This window comes from Trichogramma pretiosum, unplaced genomic scaffold (assembly GCF_000599845.2).
Source record: "Trichogramma pretiosum strain Unisexual culture from Peru unplaced genomic scaffold, Tpre_2.0 scaffold30, whole genome shotgun sequence".
Taxonomy (NCBI): domain Eukaryota; kingdom Metazoa; phylum Arthropoda; class Insecta; order Hymenoptera; family Trichogrammatidae; genus Trichogramma; species Trichogramma pretiosum.
Window position 1 is genome coordinate 909354 of NW_019641675.1, and position 14119 is coordinate 923472.

At 34.0% G+C, this 14119-nt stretch overlaps 4 protein-coding genes across 8 annotated transcripts; 3 read left to right on the forward strand and 1 right to left on the reverse strand.

The window, feature by feature from the left end:
* On the reverse strand, positions 1–5315 carry LOC106653207 (interferon-inducible double-stranded RNA-dependent protein kinase activator A homolog). Of its 2 annotated transcripts, XM_014372554.2 has the most exons (7): positions 4719–5315; positions 3859–4196; positions 3661–3781; positions 3295–3589; positions 2837–2980; positions 2604–2715; positions 1–589 (listed from the first exon to the last, which is right to left on the reverse strand). In XM_014372554.2, exons 2-7 carry the CDS (start codon positions 4190–4192, stop codon positions 453–455), a joined length of 1143 nt encoding a protein of 380 aa, XP_014228040.1. In that variant the 5' UTR covers positions 4193–4196; positions 4719–5315; the 3' UTR covers positions 1–452. The 2 variants fall into 2 exon arrangements, with proteins under 2 accessions (XP_014228040.1, XP_014228041.1); XM_014372555.2 differs by lacking the exon at positions 2837–2980.
* On the forward strand, positions 1132–2571 carry LOC106653208 (5-formyltetrahydrofolate cyclo-ligase). The gene is made up of 3 exons (XM_014372556.2): positions 1132–1567; positions 1955–2210; positions 2293–2571. Exons 1-3 carry the CDS (start codon positions 1457–1459, stop codon positions 2517–2519), a joined length of 594 nt encoding a protein of 197 aa, XP_014228042.1. The 5' UTR covers positions 1132–1456; the 3' UTR covers positions 2520–2571.
* Positions 5316–6880: 1565 nt separating the features above from the next.
* Positions 6881–10259, forward strand: LOC106653185 (transformer-2 protein homolog beta). Of its 4 annotated transcripts, none has more exons than XM_014372518.2 (5): positions 6884–7210; positions 8122–8613; positions 8902–9158; positions 9226–9338; positions 9793–10259. In XM_014372518.2, exons 1-5 carry the CDS (start codon positions 7196–7198, stop codon positions 9801–9803), a joined length of 888 nt encoding a protein of 295 aa, XP_014228004.1. In that variant the 5' UTR covers positions 6884–7195; the 3' UTR covers positions 9804–10259. The 4 variants fall into 4 exon arrangements, with proteins under 4 accessions (XP_023316386.1, XP_014228004.1, XP_023316387.1 ...); XM_023460619.1 differs by having other exon boundaries at positions 6886–7210; positions 9241–9338; XM_023460620.1 differs by having other exon boundaries at positions 7200–7289.
* A 208-nt stretch (positions 10260–10467) lies between these two features.
* Positions 10468–12375, forward strand: LOC106653187 (biogenesis of lysosome-related organelles complex 1 subunit 1). The gene is made up of 4 exons (XM_014372521.2): positions 10468–11784; positions 11852–11924; positions 11991–12208; positions 12284–12375. Exons 1-4 carry the CDS (start codon positions 11724–11726, stop codon positions 12313–12315), a joined length of 384 nt encoding a protein of 127 aa, XP_014228007.1. The 5' UTR covers positions 10468–11723; the 3' UTR covers positions 12316–12375.
* The last annotated feature ends 1744 nt before the right edge of the window (positions 12376–14119 follow it).

Consider the following 14119-nt stretch of genomic DNA (forward strand, 5'->3'; position numbering starts at 1 on the left):
ATTGTGAAAAATGAGAAATTGTATACTGATATTGTTTATTGTTAAATCATAATGACAACCGTTTAATGATTATTATTAGAGCAGACAACGATATCTGACACAGGAAATGATTATTATATACCTTTTAAATATGTCTTGGATAACTTTTTTAAAAACAAATTGCGAATCAATCGATTTTCTATTACAATTTTGCTCATCTTTCAAAACGGAAAAATAATCTTCAGATTCAATATGAACCACATTAGTTAGTCTCCTACCAATATTGGGATTGGTAATTTGGTGTGATGGTTTTTACAACACGCATTACATTCATTACCATACTTGTTGCTAGTTGAATTTTAGTGAAATCGAAGTTTTTCATTTCCGCTGACGACATTCTTATGATCGGTGTTATTTTTGTTACCTCAAAAAGGAGAATCGTTGGTCCGATAAAAGCAAAAGAATTAGACACCTCATTTTTTAGTCATGATTTTTAAGTATTCCAAGGCGTTCTGAGCCGCTGCCGCCTGAGCATCATTGCTCGTACGGCCTGAGCCGTAGCATACCGCAACAGGTAGTGTTGACAATTGTACTAAGCATTGACATTTACCTGTAAGTTATTTATATCATTAATAGAAAATTCATCATTTTATAGAAAAATCGAATATTTTTCTTTAATGAACAAATAAAGAAAACACGGAGCGTAAGACAAATCAGTTAATGCATTCATATAATTTTCGAAGTTGAAAAAGTAGATAATTCATAAAATTCCAATAGTTAAATGAGGAAAAAAGACAAAAAATTTCTCGAAGCAATAAAAAAAAGGAAAGACACATTTTTCAGAGGATTATCATACTTTCACGTTTTCGAACTCATATACATGAGTTACGCGAGACAAAATCACGTCTGATTGCAATCTGAAAAAGCCATAGGTCACCCGAAGCAACATTACGTTAAAAACAGAGATTGCAAAATAATTTTCGCCGATCCAAGCGTAAGCATGCATACCGCTCGTCATCGAAGCGATCAATGCATAATAATGATTATAATGACGATGTTCTAAGCTATACTCAGTAATAATATATAGCAAGCTGAAAACGAAACGACTATATGTATAAAATATATCAAGTGGGGAGGATTTTTGTCAGCTGCGAGAATTGTGACTTATATATATAACGACGCACGAAGCGATCGCGAGTGATCCCCATCCATTCTCTTTCTCTCTTTTTTTCTTTCACTTTCTTTTCCTCAATAGACAGAGAGAGAGAGAGAGAGAGAGAGATCGTGCAAAATTGCGTCTGCGGCGCTATAAGCGATTATACAAATAAAACAGCAATAGTCCACGTGCGTCCTTAAGCGTATTATGTTGTGCTTCGCGGCGTCTCAGCCTAGCAAACGAATCGACAAAGCTGCTACTGCTTCTACTGCTTGGCCCGCGATAATCACAACATAAACACGACGGCAGTATTTTTGCGCCATGGCAACATTACGATCAGCCAAAACTCGTGTGCGCAAAGAGGTAAGAGAAATTATTAGTCGAATGGATAGCCAGGAAAGGCGGCGCCAATCGGATGCAGTATTTAAAAAAGTAAGTTTGATTAATTTTTTTCCCCCTGAAATCGCGACCTTATCGATACCGATAAAGCTCAAATCTGACTATAGAATTTTTCGTTGAAAATCATTTTGAATGAAGTCGGTAGTTGTAGCGCGCACATCGTTTACTCTTACTTTTTACGTATGTACATTGAAGTAGTGATGCGCAATACTTCAACGTCACTCTTACCGAATTATACGTACGTTTATTTTGAGAGACATTTTTAAAAAGCACTAAAATGTTAATTGTTAAAAGCCATCTAATTCAAAGATAAGGTTATGAAATGGTATTCCATTTGGAGAAAGTACTTGTCATTAAATACCATAATTTTGCATATTAGCACCTGTACCAAGTGAAAAAATTTTCTCATAATTTTTTCAGTTGATATCTTTGCCAGAATACCAATCTAGTCAGAGAATATCAATATTTTTAAGTACGCCAGAAGAAGTTGATACAGTAAATATTTTAGAAGACATTTTTAATAAAAATAAAGAAGTTTTTGTCCCACGGTATAATGGAAAAACAATGGAAATGGTGAAACTATATTCTATGGAGGATTACGAAAAACTGCCACTGACAAAATGGAATATCAAACAACCAACCATTCAAGAAATTAGAGAAAGAGCCTTTGAAAATGGCAAATATTTGCATTACTTTACTTTTAATTAAAATCGAAATGTTAAATTGAACATTCTATAACAATTTTATTTTCTGTTTAGGAGGACTAGACCTGATTATTTTACCAGGGGTGGCTTTTACTCTAAGCGGCAAAAGAATTGGTCATGGAAAAGGATATTACGATAAATATCTAGAATCTGTAGCACTACACGAGAAACGAATGCCTTATTTAGTGGCTGTTGCATTTAATGAACAAATTTATCAAGACATTCCAACAGGCAATAAAGATGTTTTGGTAGATCTTGTTTTGTCTGAGAAAGATTGTTAAATAATCTACTGTATAAGGCTTTTTTATGATGTACTAAAGATTTTAACTATTTTATAAGTTGTAATAAATTATTTTATAATTTACCAGTTTTTGATCTTTCCTCAATGTCCACATAGGTTACTTCAAACTTTTGCTCCAGGGCAATCTCTTGTAAAAATTGAACAAGATTGATAACATCATGATTGAGAGATTTATCCTGTTAAACAATAATTTGATTTAATGGTCATTATATTTTGCATTAATTTGTTGAACTGAATTGTTGGGCTGAATTAATTTTTTAAAAATTAATATAAGCATTTTTAACTGAACTCACTAACCTGAAGCTCATCAAGTTTATCACCTTTAGAACATTTTAGAGTTTTGTGAAATTGTGATACTTTATGACTATGTACAGTTGTCAATGTGGCAATTCTACATTCTTTTAGCTCAGTATATTGAGGAACAAGAGATTTTCCCGGAATCTATTACGGACAATGAAAATTTTAAAAGCATATCAATTATTTGAGTAATGAAGTGGAAATGATTAATGATTGAAGTTTAAATAAAGTGTATGCATTAATTTAAAGTGTCCGTTACAGATTCTGTGAAACTTGAACTTTTAAAACACTTTTTTACTACTTTATAAAAATCACTTCCACTCGAATTAAAGTAGGATATATCTAACTACTTCTTATTGGTAGAGAAAAAAAATTAAAAAAAATCAATTATGATTAAATAATTTATTAAACAATTTTGATGAACAAATAATTTAAAGAAAATCAAATACTAGACTTACTTTGGTTTCTTCAGCTACCGTAAGACTAGAAGTATCTTGAAGAGCTAGCCACATTTTATGTGCAGCTTGTCTTTTAGCTAATTTTTTGCTTTTGCCCTGACCAACTTGCTCAAATTGTAAAATATGGCAAATAATTGTGAATTCTCTTTCATGAGGTAATCCTTCTTCACCTTGCATAGAATACCTAGGTGGCGGCCAATGACGAGACATACACAATTCTTGCAAAGAGCCGATTGGATTATTTGCAATTTTGTCATCTCCAAAACTGCTTTGCATGTCTTGCATACCTTGAGCACTGGTTAAATTAAGGCTATATTATTAAACTGGTTGACAAATAAAATATTTTTGTAAAATAAATGAACTTACTCAGAAATACTATTTGGGATTGGAGCCTCAGGGTTTTCAGTGCTCACTCCAATTAATTTATCTAATACAGCTTTTGCTGCAGCATGCTTGGCTTCTTTTTTAGATCTGCCAGTTCCTACAGCTAAAAAACATCATTAAATTAAAAAAAAGAAGCCAAAAGTAAAAATTGTTGAGAAAAGAACATTTTTGTCAACATACCAACAACATCAGCAACGGTGACTCTATAGCGAAATGTTGGTTCATGAATTGCTCCTTCAATTTGCACAAGTTCATACTTTGGAGTAGTTCCTCTTCGCGATAACAATTCTTGTAAAACAGAAACAGGTGTCTTACTTGGTAAGGCTTTCATTTCTAATCTGGCAGCCTCATCAAGAGGTAATGCTTCACACATCAGTGCATGCATGTTTGCTTTGATTTTGGGACGACGATTGAAGGTTGTTGGTTGACTCATTGGAACCATTTTCATGCTATTATTATCACTGCTTGGAGAAATATCATTGATTGATCCATTCTCATCATGGTACAACATCATGGCACTAATAAAGAAGGATAACAATCACATTTTTGATTAATGCCTACTTAATTCATGAAAAAATAACAAAAACTAATTTAATATAACAACTAAAAACATCAACTACCAATGAAATGAAACAGAAACAAACATTTTAAATTAAGTTAGACAATGTTAGCATAGCAATAGAATGTCGTAATTTAAAGGAAAATAATACTTTCAACACTCCAATCGATAAATTAGTAGTTTTTATCGTTAATAAATGTTCTCATCTACGACAACGGTGTTATTTTTATTTACAAAAAATAGAATAGATATTATCTACAGAACTCGCGTATAAGTTAAAAAGCACAACAATGCAATAACCTTACGAACTTGGCAGATTCAGCGCGGGATCAATAAACTCGCTAAAGGATATTTATACGAGCCGCGCGAGAGAGACGGAGCAATTATGAAGATTGCAGAATAGACATAAACAATGGCACGTATCATGGGAATTGTGTGTATGAAAAGTCGAATAGGTAAGTGTACGCGCTTGGCTACTTACGGCTTAATTGTAGACGTCAGTGAGCGTGATATTTGTTTTCGGAGTTATCGGCCACACTCGCTCGACGACTGGAATTTGCGAGAAAAACCAAGAGATGCCAAGAGACCCACTCGCGCACAATGCCGACGTCAACGTCGAGAAAGCACGAGAGACTCCTAAATTCGGTTGCAGAATCTTTACGAGACTTTATAGAGCTGCTGCAGGAGTTTGGGGGAGATATAGCACACAACGCGCTACGTATAATATATATTTTTGGGTATACGTATAGACGGACGCAACGACGACGACGGTGGGTAGCGTCGGCAGCAAGGGTGTTTTAAACGAGCGACCGTTTAATATTTCGCGCACGACAACGACGAGTTTTCGGATACAGACCACGGCTCCAGCGATTCCAGCAATTTCCTCGTAAGCGAAAAGCGAACCACGCAGAATGTGAACGTCTTTGGCAAAGGCTCACAAAAAGCTTGATTCGTTTGACGACGGGAAATAATGGCTCGATGGAGCTGCGAAAAAGGGAAAACTACCCGCGACGCTCGCTGGTCTCTATCTGTGTGTGCTCAGCCCGAGCTGTCGGATCGGTTACTAGTCTCTGTTTCGCTCGTCTGCAGCTGGCCGCGGCGGCGCGGCGGCTATGTCATTGTATGTACATACACTTGTACAATGTGTGTGCGCTGACTGCTGCTGGTGTACCATGTGTGTGTGTAAATAAAGTTCAGAGGCAGGCGCAGGGCGCTGCACTGCCTTGATACCGTATACGTATACACTATACACACACACTTTAAATTGTATATTGTGTATGTGCGCATGTATGTCCTGTACTATTGTGTTATAACAGAGGTAGATTATCGTATTTCAATTGTGTATTGCCAGAATGTATTGCGCAAATCTCGCAATAGCCGAGAGCTAGCGACACCTTTGCAAATTGAACTTCTTGTCCACCCGGAATTCAACTTTTGATGAAAATTCCTCGATTATTTATCCACACATTTAAACAATTTATTCTTGACATCATGTTCGACGGATTTTTGTACTTCAGCGTCATCCTTTACTAATAGATACATTTGACTAATGCGTTTAAAAATAACTCTGAAATTACGTGGACGAAAGAGACTGCGAGCTTTCAGCCCATATAAAAGACTAGCGGGTATTTTTGAGATTCAATAAAGCGCTCCTCGTAGAAAAAAAGCCAAACAAATGGAATAGTTCTCCCTTTGAAATTAGAGGTACTACGATACGTCGTAATTAAGTTCACGACATTGAACACTTTTGACAACTTCATAAAATTACTTAATTTCTGTACTAAAAACAAAAAAAAACCAAGCGCTGCTCAAAGATAAGAAAAAATCGAAAATGAGATGCCATCCGCAATAGTCTAGGCGCTGAGGGGGTTTGTTTATAACAAATTACTCGACCATCTGAGCGAGGTAAGAATGGAAAATTCGGATTCAGCGAGTCAAAATACGTAGAAATACACTTCGTTTTTTGTGGGACCTTCCATGCATACGAAAGCCCCTCAGCGTCTAGACTACAAGGCACGTGTTTGAAAAGCAGCGCGCCCAGGCACAATCGTCTGCAAGCATCGGTTGACGGCGCTCGATTCAACGTGCGAAACACAATATTATAAATTCGCGCAACAAACAGCGCCCCCGTAAGCGTGTTGCGGGTGGTACGAGAATCGCTTTGCGAATGCATCGTCGCGATTATCAGCCCGGATGTGACGTCAGCCGTCGTCGTCGTCGTGCAGCAGACTCGAGTTTTTCGATTAAGCTGCACGATTGCAAATTTTGCCAAAGCGCTTGCGCTCGTCCAATGTCAGCCGCTCTCATGAATTAATGATTTTGGATGACATACTGACAATGCCTCTGCCAGAGCACCGATTTTTTGAATTCGTACGAAGCTCCGCTGCGCGAAGAGATCTTCTCGAGGCACAAGGACTCAGTAATACGAGGGCAGTATAACCAGTCCAATCGATTAGGCGTGCTCGGAGCTGTTGGCGCTCGGGGCTGTGTGAGAAGTTGCGAGCCCTCCCCCCTCCCCTGCTGTCCCCCCTCGCGCAGATAGCAACGCCGCTTGTCGCCGTCCTTGTCGCACTCGCACGAGACGGAAGTGTTGGATCGTCCCAACTCCCAATTGCGCCGCTCTGCCTGTCGTATAGTGTACACAACACAGAATTCGCAATCGAATAGCAGCGGCAGCAGCGCTCGCGACTGTCTAAACGCACCGCAGTTAGCGCCAGCTAAGCAGCAGTAGCAGTAACAGCACCGAGAGACGCACACACCTCGTGTTCGTGTGCCAGCGCAGCTCAAGCGGAGAGCCTCGAGCAACGAACGAAGCCCGGTGCAGTCTTCATCGAGCGATAGCTCTGGTATAAATCTCGAGCTTCCATCCATCCAAGTTCGACTTAATCGGTGGGCCCAGGAACTCGTGTGGTTCACTACTCATCGTCATACCTCTTCCCGAAACAAGAAGCCCGTGAAATGGACGACGTCAAGGTAAAATTATAAGCATACAATTCGGCTCGTGCGAAGAGCGCGAAGAGAAAAGAAGGCACGCTGTCGTCGCTTTTGCTGTGTATGTTCCGAGATCGTGCTGGTGCGAAATTCTGCGCAGAAAAGCGCGTGTGTGTGCGCGCGCGTGTACTTTTAATAAGCTAAATACTTATTAGCCTTGAAAAGCCGCTATAACCGACAGCCATGCCGGTGTTAATTTTTCCAAATATTTCTTTTGATCCCCCCGAGATCTTATCGATTACGTTCGCGAAGACAATCCAGTCGCACTGTTGTTTGTAAATAGCTGACTTGGTCCTTTATCATGCTTACTGTTATGGCTATCCTTATTTTCATTTAGGGCCATGTACCTTTGCTTTATTTATTGGAGACAATAATTCGCCATAAGTGATTTTTCATTAATATATAGCTCAAACACCTAACCCTATAATCTCTTAGCAACCAGGTTATTTAATCGATAGTTCTGTCACGCAGCCTCGTTAATGACCGGTTCGTGAGCGATAGTGTTTTTTTTTAATTTTATTTGTTTAAAATGTTTTTTTATTTTATTAAAACATGGCGTTTGATTGTCTGAGAATATATCTATTCGAATCGATGTTGAAATGCTTATGATTTAAACTATGATTAAGTAGATAAGATGTTTCTAACATTGATTTCTGTCAAACTTTATAATATGATGTTAAAGGATACCATTTTTGGTAGACAATATTTGGCTTTAAAAACCAATGACAGAATTTTCTGAAAGAATTCTCAAAATGATTGCTATCTATGAACAAAATCAACTCTATCTTATGCAATGAAATTTGTGCATGCCTGCATAAGTAACATAATACATGTTAGAATCTTCAATTTTTCATATCAGAATTAATACTTTTTATTCCATTTTTTTTTTACAGAAACGTAGTGACAGTCGTAGTCCAAGTCCAAGACGTTCAAGGGCTGATGAAGATATGCCAGAATCACGATCCCACTCTAAGTCAAGCAAGTATAGAGAACATAAAGATGGTCATCGTTCGATGAAAAACTATTCTAGATCACGTAGCAATTCCATGAGTCGAAGTCGTAAATCTTATAAGAGTTCAAAATATGAAAACCGGCGTGGAAGCAGAAGCCACAGTCGCTCCCCATATCGAAGCAGCCGAGTATCAAGAAGTAGATCACGATCATACTCTAGGTCACGATACTCAAAAGATAGAGGCATGTTTAGATCACATTCAAGATCTCCAATGTCATCGAGAAGAAGGCATGTAGGCAACAGAGATAATCCTTGCCCAAACAGATGTTTAGGAGTTTTTGGATTGTCTATTTGTACTACAGAGGAACAACTGTACCATATATTTTCAAAGTATGGACCTGTTGAGCGTGTCGTCGTTGTCATTGATGCTAAGGTATGCATGATAATTATTTGAATTTATTTTTTATTTCCCTTTTCATATATTGTCCTTACATGTATTTGTCAAAATAGAATATTATGTAAGACATCTTACTTTTTTTATTTTTTTTATCAAGTAAACTTTTATTTAACTAAAGGGAAATATTAAACTCACCCGAGTTTTAGAACGCATGAATGTAAGTAAAAATCATGTGTTAAAGGCCTTGGGTAACAATTTAAATTTACTTTTCAATTATTCAATTACATCATGAAAGTCATTTACAATAATAACTCATATTTTCAGACAAAACGTCCCAAAGGCTTCTGTTTTGTATATTTTGAATCAATGCTGGATGCTAAAGCAGCAAAAGAACAGTGCAGTGGCATGGAAATCGATGGTAGACGCATTAGGGTAGACTTTTCCATAACAGAAAGGGCTCATACACCTACTCCAGGAATTTACATGGGAAAGCCAACTCATGTTTATGAAAGTCGAGGCAGCAGTGGTGGTGGTGGTGGCGGCGGTGGCAGTTGGGGTGATAGTGGCGGTAGACGCAGAGAGTAAGTGTAATTTGTTTTATGACTTTTATTTTGGTAATTCCAACTGATGCAAATTTTCATCCAACAGTCACAATAATCGTAGTAGTCATCGACGTTCGCCTAGTCCGTACTATTCAGGGTCATCGAGTCGTCGCCGCTCATCACGATATGAAAGATCCAGATCACGCTCGTATTCGCCACGTAAGTCTGATCGTTATTCATATAATGATTCGGCATATTAATTAGTTTACAAAAAAATGAGCTGGCTTTTATAATTCAATTGATAGTTGTTTTGAATTTTTACAGTCAATTTTTTTTCATTTGAATATGTACTTGTTGAATTTAGGTTTTATATTTACTGGTACATATTTTTGTAAACAATTTAAATTGTTTATAATTTATTTGATATGGGAAGTGAGAATTAAAGAACAGCTTTATTTAATGTATTAGTTTTATGAAACTTTTCAGATCAGATAGTTTAAAATGAGTAAATGTGTGTGATTGATTTTGAAAGAGTGAGAGCATGAATCTTTAAAAAAAAGTCAAAAGTCAAAACGAGATCTATTTAACTTATTTAATTAAAAAAAACTAGTGAAACTTCTCTGCAACCTGGATACAAAAAAAAATATTGTTTTTGTTACTTAATGAATTTCAGGTCGATATTAAGTCACACAATTTTGATGAGAGGCCAGGTGTTGGAAGCCACTTGCGCGACATGATCCTTTGACCTTACCCAACTTAATTTACCTCTATGCATATAGGCTCAGGATCATTTGAATACAAACGTCATGTTCTATCGCTATTCTCACCTTCCTATACAATGTTCAATACTATACGGATAAACATGAATAAAATGTCTCAAATTTCTATTTTTTGCTTAAAAATAGAAAAATTAGAATGAACTGTAAAAATATTTTCCAAACTCGAATTTTCAATTTTATAAACTTAGAATCAAGTAATTTAGATTAATGAGTTAGAATTTATTGTATGCAAAAAAACTTACAATGTAAAAGCTAGAGTACATCAAGTCGTCTATTTTAAACTCATGTTTACACTTGTAATTATTCAAAACTTGAATAAATTATGACTGAAAATGATACTCCAGCTTTCTAGCAACTACAATTGAACTGTATTAAATTATTTCACGCAAACTTTATTAATCTACCCTAAAAAATATTAATGAAAATAATTTAACATATGACTCAAGTATTATAAATATTCAATATCAGAAAATTTTTGAATAAATTCATGTAAGTTCTCTAACACGTTTGTTTGTTTGTAAGGTTTTGAATCAAGAGGTATTGGATAAAGGAAAATTTTGCAAGTTTCACTCGCTCTGAAAGAAAGAAAAATATTTTTGAAAGAAAACTATAGAAGATGAGATTAATGAAGATCTCAACTATTGAATCAATGAAGATTCTTCTCAAGGTTTTCGCACGCGCTACTAGAAAGTGACAAAGAATATGATCACCTCCAAATACTGAAATGATTCTTCAACAAAGAAATTCAAGTTAGCAAGTTTTGAAGACCCAGAAACTTCAAAGTGAAGTGAAGAATTAGAATGAAACATGTTTGATAAATGAACTTAAATAGTTGATTGTTTAAAGTTTTTGAAGTAATTGGATGGTTGATCATTGAGAGTCAATATCAGGTTTCATTCATTTCTTTGTCATAAATAGGGAATGAGAATTTAAAAACCTCTTTTGAACTTTTCATGATCATATTCTTTATCAATTTTTTTATTTTTATTATAAAGAAAGTTACAGTGATTAACTTTAATATTACAAACATATTTTATTGATTAACTTACTTGATATTATTTTTGGTCATCCTTTGGTCTCATCTTTATATCCAATACCTTATCAATTCCTTAAAAATCCTTTTATTATTCGATAATCCACCAATATCAATCAACCAAGTAATTACATCATTCATACATATTAAAAGTTTTGAAAATTATAAATTGATGGAAGCTACCTAAATGATTAAATTAAATAGAATTTTATTTATTTAACAACTAATAGCTCGATTGTATTCATAAACATTAATAATTTAATGGTAAATCGGGAAAACAGGTTTTTAGTATAATATTTTTTTATATATTAACTTTTTCAATAACAATTTATATTATAATTCGCGTTAATTTATATGTAATTTTCTTTTTTTGAGGATATGTTCATCTTGTTCTTTTAATTTCACAATGTGTGACTGTGGGTTAATTGTGAAGTACTTGCAATTTTAAATGTAACGTTTTTTTTTTATTATTATTAAAACTTGTTAACCTTGCTAAATTTAAAACACGTATATACTATAGATTATAAATTATACGTAATAATTTATAAATAACCATAGATCAAGCCTTCCTTTCGGTCTCCACCAGTTAGCGCGCGCCCTCTGGTAACATTTTAGTCTACTAAAAAGTGTCAACAGATATGTTCGCGAAGATTGTATTCATTGCAAAGGCTCCACAATAAGCAGCCGATGTAATTTATATTAGAGAACTGATACTTTGATGGAATAAATCAATAAAAAATTGAACAAATTATAAGTTTTCATCATTTGAAATATCCAAAACCATCCTTAATAATGTTGTCAACTATAGTAAAAGAGCATCAAAATAAGCAATCATCCAGGAAGGAAAAACAAGGTATAACTGTCAGTAACTATTGTTGTCCAAATACTTCATGAAACTACATTTTTTTATTGATCATTAGAACAAAAGCGTAAGGAAGCTGTACAAGCTGCCAATAACTTAACACAAGCCTTAGTAGATCACTTGAATGTTGGGTAAATATATAAGTAGTTTGCATCAATATTGGTTAACTTTGCTGATATCTATTGTAAATTATGTAGAGTTGCACAAGCGTACCTGAATCAGAAAAAACTTGATGCAGAGGCTAAGCAGTTACAAGTGAGCGCTACAAACTTTGCCAAGCAAACTCAATCTTGGCTTCTTTTAGTAGAATCAATTTCAAGTGCGTTGAAAGAAATTGGTGATGTGGAGAATTGGGCTAGAAGTATTGAAGGAGATATGAGAACAGTAGCAACAGCTTTAGAATACTCATACAAAGGTTACACTCAGTTCATATTTTTGCACTATACATTTGAAGATGAAAAATTGATTATTTTTAATTTACTTATTACAGCAACACAAGATGTACGACCAAATACAAGTTAAAAATTTTATATTTATTATCAGTTGTAATTTACAAATCATTTTTAATTTAATTTTAAAAATATATTAAAAAAATAAGTTTTTTGAATAAAAACAAAAATATTCTGGCAATATTTTTGAATAATAATACAAGAATTGTTTGAGAAATTATTTTATTTAAACAAATTTTTAATCAGTGAACGTTTTTAAACATTTATGAACATGTGGAGCTATTAAAAAATAGCAGAAAGTGACAAATTTTCATTAAAACAAACAATAAATGTTTTTTTGTAAATCTATAGAGATTCCATTTTTTGAGTTAAGAATTAAAATTTTTATAGTAAATCTGATAAAGCAAAACAAAATTCATGAGTATAAAATGAAAATATGTGTTTATATTCTGAAATAAGAAATCAACATTAGTTTTTGATCAATCTGATATTTATTTAATTTAATGATCGTGTGAAATTATGCCAAAACGTAATATTAAAGAAAAACAATGACAATTAATTTGAATTATAAGATTTAGTAATCACTTTATAAAACTTTCAAAAAATTTATGTATTAAATGCAAATAAGCTTCCGAATTTATGATAAAAAATTCTGACACTCCAATTGAAAAATCGTTACACAAACAATGAATTTATAACTCGTATTTTATTTACGTAAGTTTTCGTTGCGAATTACAAGATTAATAAACATGAATCTTTTACTTATACATAAATATTTTCTTTTTTATTCGGATAATATTTTATATTTTCTGATCAGTTAAATATTTTGATAAAATCATTTGCATATTCATTTTTATTCGCCGCGCATACAAATCAATATCATACATTTGTATACGTCGAATGGAGAATAAACATGAAAAATGATTTAACGACGCTTGCTCTTTATTTTATTTCAAAATTTAATAACAAGCAACAGATGCATAATTTGAGTTTTATTTGATATTTTATGAGTTTGAAAAATTGTATCACTGGCGAATCTAAATTTTTCGAGCTGTTGGAACTCAATTCAACGTGCTAGTGCAGTTCAAATACGATGCTGTATCTGGGCGTTTAATTGCATTTGCTTTCTTCGTGCAGTGGAACATATTGTGATTCAGATTAAGTATATTATTCTTCGGTAAAAATGATCTATCGCCATCAGTGCGCTATCATAAATTAAACAAAAACCCGTAGTAAAAACGTATGCGGCATACTAAGCGCCAGCAGTCGCCATCTGTTTACTTTTTATATACATATTATATACTTAGTTAAATGCACTTCCTGACGCATTGAGATTAAATGCATAATTCTTTGGAAATATATTTCAAGTATAATGGCTTCAAGGATATCAACATAATTTTTGGATAAGATAAAAGTGTTGTAACTTTATTACATCGAATGCGGTTGGAATAAATATTCCAAACTATAACTGAGATAAGTCAATTATTTAACAATTCCAATTGAAAATCGGTAAAAAACTGGTCAATTGCTCGAAAATATTATAATATTATATCTTACAAATTCATTATCCTCTGTCGAATCGTGCTCAATCAATTTCTCTGTAAATTTTTAATTTAGTGCATTATACTTTGATCAATAATAATACATCACATTGGGAAGAAGGCGAATTCATTGACTACGTGAAATCTGATCGGTCATTTAGTTTTTTTTAAATTCCAAATGTAAAAAAATTATTCTTTCAACATTTTTTTAGACATTTTCAAAACTTCAACTTCATCTACCGAACTTCAATTTATCCAGTTTTGTTTCTTGGTAGCGATAACACCAAGAGAGTAAAAATATCCAGATCATAAAGTCCGATAATTGAGTTATAAACT

Excerpts from the sequence above, each read along its gene's own strand:
- LOC106653208 (XM_014372556.2), top strand. The coding sequence starts at position 1,457 with ATGGCAACATTACGATCAGCCAAAACTCGTGTGCGCAAAGAGGTAAGA. Across the intron at positions 1,568-1,954 it reads CGGATGCAGTATTTAAAAAA|TTGATATCTTTGCCAGAATA; the intron begins GTAAGTTTGATT and ends TAATTTTTTCAG. Across the intron at positions 2,211-2,292 it reads AGAAAGAGCCTTTGAAAATG|GAGGACTAGACCTGATTATT; the intron begins GCAAATATTTGC and ends TTTTCTGTTTAG.
- LOC106653207 (XM_014372554.2), bottom strand. The coding sequence starts at position 4,192 with ATGATGTTGTACCATGATGAGAATGGATCAATCAATGATATTTCTCCA. Across the intron at positions 3,590-3,660 it reads ATCCCAAATAGTATTTCTGA|TGCTCAAGGTATGCAAGACA; the intron begins GTAAGTTCATTT and ends TAATTTAACCAG. Across the intron at positions 590-2,603 it reads TGAGGAAAGATCAAAAACTG|GTAAATGTCAATGCTTAGTA; the intron begins GTAAATTATAAA and ends AATAACTTACAG.
- LOC106653185 (XM_023460618.1), top strand. Across the intron at positions 8,614-8,901 it reads TCGTTGTCATTGATGCTAAG|ACAAAACGTCCCAAAGGCTT; the intron begins GTATGCATGATA and ends TCATATTTTCAG. Across the intron at positions 9,159-9,225 it reads AGTGGCGGTAGACGCAGAGA|TCACAATAATCGTAGTAGTC; the intron begins GTAAGTGTAATT and ends TTCATCCAACAG.
- LOC106653187 (XM_014372521.2), top strand. The coding sequence starts at position 11,724 with ATGTTGTCAACTATAGTAAAAGAGCATCAAAATAAGCAATCATCCAGG. Across the intron at positions 11,785-11,851 it reads ATCCAGGAAGGAAAAACAAG|AACAAAAGCGTAAGGAAGCT; the intron begins GTATAACTGTCA and ends ATTGATCATTAG. Across the intron at positions 11,925-11,990 it reads GTAGATCACTTGAATGTTGG|AGTTGCACAAGCGTACCTGA; the intron begins GTAAATATATAA and ends TAAATTATGTAG.